The 4052-nt window shown below is 74.0% G+C and overlaps 1 protein-coding gene across 1 annotated transcript; it reads right to left on the bottom strand.

Moving 5' to 3' along the window:
- Positions 1–577: 577 nt before the first annotated feature.
- Positions 578–3497, bottom strand: C1QTNF5 (C1q and TNF related 5). The gene is made up of 3 exons (XM_085316850.1): positions 3417–3497; positions 2043–2275; positions 578–1521 (listed from the first exon to the last, which is right to left on the bottom strand). Exons 2-3 carry the CDS (start codon positions 2254–2256, stop codon positions 1004–1006), a joined length of 732 nt encoding a protein of 243 aa, XP_085172976.1. The 5' UTR covers positions 2257–2275; positions 3417–3497; the 3' UTR covers positions 578–1003.
- Positions 3498–4052: the final 555 nt, after the last annotated feature.

The raw sequence follows: 4052 nt of genomic DNA, 5'->3' as shown, positions 1-4052 counted from the left end.
GGCAGCCGCAGCGCCGAGCCTCCGCCGAAAGCCCCCTCCCAGGCTTATCTCCGCGGGGACCTATTTTGGGCAGGAATGAGGAAGCTCTTCATTCCCTTGCTAAAAATAGGGACCTTTCCCCGAGCCGGGTCGCGGCGCTCACACCGGTGAGCGGGGGGCTGGGAAGGAAGAAAGGGGGCGGCAGGAAGCCGGGGGGGCCCCGCGACCCCCCGTCCCCCGTCCCGCAGCGCGAGGCAGCCCGGGACCCCTCGCGCGGCGGCCCCCGCCGGGGCGGCCCCTCGCGGGAACGAGCCGCTCGCAGCCGTCGAGGTGCTGGAGCGGGGCCAGGCCTCGCCCCCCACGGGGCGGGGAGCCGGGGCGCCCGGGGGCCTCCCCCCGCGGGCATCGCCCCCGCGCCGGGGCGGTGCAACCGGCGCACGGAGGGGATCCTCGCAAAGCGGCTCCAACACTTCCACCTAGCGGCTTCTGGGCGGCTGCGCTGCCCGGTGACACAGGCCAGCTGTGGACAGTCCCCTGCCCGCCCTGGGCCCCCCCGGCCCCCTGCCCCCGTGGGGCGCGCAGGCAGCAGGCGCACGCGTGGCTGCGGACCCCTTTATTGAGGGCTGGCGGAGGAGGAGGCGCTTGGAGGGCAGCGAGCCGGACCCCCGGCCGCGGACTTGCCGGCGGCACGGTCCGGGCGGCTCGCCCGGCACCGAGGGCGCGCGGAGAAGCGGGCACCGTCGGGGGCTGCTGCAGGACGGGGCGGCTGCGGCGAGCGATACATGACGACCGGGTCGCTGGGGCTCCCGGGCGCGGGGCGTCTTGCCTCTGCCCCGCTCCCGGATGACGCTAGGCTCTTGCGCAGCGCTGCCGGAGGGCCGGTCCCCGCCGCCGCCGGGGTGGCGGAGCACCCGCGTTTCTGCCCTACGCCGGGCAGAGCCGGGGCGGGGAGCGCGGGCGTCCCGGCGCCCGCTCCGGCGCGCAGGGGAAGGGGCGCGCGCCCCGGCTGCAGCCGCCGGCCGGCTCAGGCGAAGACGGCGGAGTTTTGCCAGTAGGAGTAGACGAGGAAGCCGGTGAAGGTGCTGTCCGTCTTGACGCTGGCGTAGAAGCCGATGTAGTCCCCGACGCCCACCTGCACCCACACCTCGTCCTCGGGCTCCAGGCGGACCAGGGTCCCCCCCGAGAGCGAGGTGGGCTTGGGCCAGTTCCCGTAGTACTGGAAGAAGGAGGCCACGGACTGGCCGTTCTTCATGATGTCGAACTGGAGGCTGGCGCGGTAGACGGTGGCGTGGACGGCGAAGTAGTAGAGGCCGGGCACCTCGCAGGTGAACTTGCCCGTGGCGGGGTCGTAGTGGCCCTGCTCGTTGATGAGCACCACGTCGAAGCGGATGGCCTGGTCGGCCAGCGGCGGGCTGCGCGACTCGGAGCGCTTGGCGCTGAAGGCCGAGCGGGGGGCCACCGCGCACTCGCCCTGCGCCCCCTTCTCGCCGTGCAGGCCGTCCACGCCGGGGCTGCCCGCCTCCCCGCGGGGGCCGGGGGGTCCTGGGTGCCRCCAGGAAAAGGGGAGAGCGTCAGCGCCGGCGGCCCGGCCCTGCTCTCGCCCCAGGGGCGCGGGAGCGTTTGGGTGAAGCCCTTCCAGCGCCAGGGCGCACGACCGGCGGCAAAAGGGGCCGAAGCCCAAGGGAGCTGGGGGGCACGCGCTAACCAGGGAATGGGGTGGGAATGCAAGCAGGGGAGACCCCAGGAGGGCGCGAGACACCCCGGAGGGAGGAGAGTTTGCAGCGGCAGCCGGCGGAGAGCTCAGCCGCCTCCTAAAGCGGGAGGCGGAAGACGAGGACGGGGCGAAACGCAGCTTTGCCGGCAGCGCGGAGCTGCTGCCTGCGGCGGGGTGTCCGCGGGCAGGACTGGGGGGAGGCGCGAAGGGGGCACCGTGGTGGGAAGTTGGGACCAAAAGCTTGGCTGTGCTCCCAGCTTGTCCCTGCGGGGTCGTGCGTGGCCAGTGCGTGCCCCCGGGCAGGGCCGAGCGGGGTCCCCCTCCCGAGCCCGGCCGTCTCCTTCCTTACCAGGAGGGCCCATCTCGCCCTTCTCCCCCGGCATCCCCGTCGCCCCGTCCCGGCCGTCCCGGCCGTCTCTGCCTGGCAGCCCTTGGCCCCCGTGCAGGCCCGGCGTCCCCGGGATGCCTGGCTGCCCCGAGCACAGCCTAGGGATCTTGTTGTCCTCGATTTGGGAAGAGCTGGCGATGAGCCCGAAGAGGAAGAGGAGGAAGAGCTGCTTCATCTCGTTGGCTGCGGAGGGGCTGGAAGGAAGGCAGAGAGGGGTAACAGCTCTGCGGCTCCCCACGAGGAGGGTTGGGAAAGGGGCTGGCAGTGCCCGGCCGGTCCAGCTGCACCAGCATACGGATCCCTCCCTTCTCCCCCCCTTGCCTTCCAGCGTCTCCCCACGGCATGGCCTGGGTGCCGTCGGCTGCACCTGCCGCAGCGTCCCTGGGGTCTGCCTGTGCTGTGACACTGTCCTGCGTCGCTCGGGGTCTGCCTGTGTCCCGCCAGGCCACCCTGCATGCTGCCAGGCCACCCTGCACCCCGCTGAGCCAACCTGCACCCACGGGGCCGTCCTGCACCCTGCCAGGCCGTCCTGCACCCCGTGGGGCCGTCCTGCACCCCATGGGGCTGTCCTGCACCCTGCCAGGCCATCCTGCACCCCCTGGGGCTGTCCTGCACCCCGCTGAGCCACCCTGCACCCTGCCAGGCCGTCCTGCGCCCCGTGGGGCTGTCCTGCACCCCATGGGGCTGTCCTGCACCCCCTGGGGCTGTCCTGCACCCCGCTGAGCCACCCTGCACCCTGCCAGGCCGTCCTGCGCCCCGTGGGGCTGTCCTGCACCCCATGGGGCCGTCCTGCATCCCGTGGGGCTGCGCTGCGCCCCGTGGGCTGGCTCGCAGGAGGCGAGCGCGAGGCTCAGGAGYGGAGCAGGCGCTGGCGCTGGGGCGCCGAGGCCGCTGAGCTGCGGAGGGCGGCCGCGGCGCGCGCGGTGCTAGCCGTCGGGTCTGCGCGCCTCGTCGGGGGGGTGGGGAGGCTCTTCGGGGTGCGAGCTGCAAACTGGGTGGCATCCCCCACCGGGGGGTGGGGGGAGCGGCCGCGCGCCGCGCACGGGGAGGGGCTGCTGCAGCGCGGCCCTGCTCCCGGCAACATCCCGGCCGCCGGCGCCTCTCCTCCGCGTCGGAGCATCCCCCGGCGCGCAGGCTGCCCCCAGCCCCAGCGGCCCCGAGCCCCCCGGGGCTTGCACCGGCCCCCTCCCCAGGGCCTCGGCCCACCGAGGCCGCTCTCCTCCCCCTCCAGCGAAGAGGAAAAGGAGGAGGAAAGCGTCTCTCCTGCGCCCAGGCGCGGGAACGGGGACYCCGGCCGCCCCCGGCCCCGGCGCGGAGCCGCTGCGCCCTACTCACGGCGATCCCGGTTCCCGCTGCGCTCCGCTCCGGAGGGCTCGCGGCTCTTCCTGGCCGCTTCGCTCTGCCGGAGGCCCGAGCGCAGGCAGCCTCTCCACCCCCCTCCTCCCTGTGTCTCTCCTCCCAAACTCCAAAGGAAATCAGGGGCCTCGGGAGCCAAGAGCTACAAGACAAGGGGAAAAAAGAAAAACACTCGCGCGGTGTCGGAAGCGCCGTAACCAGGGGGAGGGAGCGCGAGAAGAGCCGCAGGATGAAAACCACCTCTGCTAAACCCATCTGGGCGCCCGGGCGGCGGGACGGAGGGGGGGTAAACAGGCGAAAACAGAGGCCACGGGGCCGGAGCGGGAGAGGAGGGAGCGGGAGGGAGGGAGAGGAGCCGGCGAACCYGGACGAGACCGGAGGGAGAGGCTCGGCACGGCTCTCCGTGCCGCCCGCGGCCGCGTGCCCCTCTCCGGGCCTCGCGCGGGCGCTGGGCGAGGACCCCGCCGGCACCGATCCCCCCTCCGACCCCGCAGGCGCAGCCCTGCCCCGAGCCCCCCGCCCTGTGCCGCAGCTTTGGGGTGCTGCTGTGGGAGCTGCTGACCGGCGAGGTGCCGTACCGGGAGATCGACGCCCTGGCCGTGGCCTACGGCGTGG

The sequence above is a fragment of the Rhea americana genome, unplaced genomic scaffold, assembly GCF_003343005.1.
Source record: "Rhea americana isolate MKP2758 unplaced genomic scaffold, rheAme1 scaffold_48, whole genome shotgun sequence".
Lineage (NCBI taxonomy): Eukaryota > Metazoa > Chordata > Aves > Rheiformes > Rheidae > Rhea > Rhea americana.
The sequence above is the reverse complement of the archived record's forward strand: the minus strand, read 5'-3'. Positions and strand labels throughout refer to the sequence as shown.

Bases quoted from the DNA above. Each gene is read 5' to 3' on its own strand.
- C1QTNF5 (XM_085316850.1), bottom strand. From the start codon at position 2,256: ATGAAGCAGCTCTTCCTCCTCTTCCTCTTCGGGCTCATCGCCAGCTCT.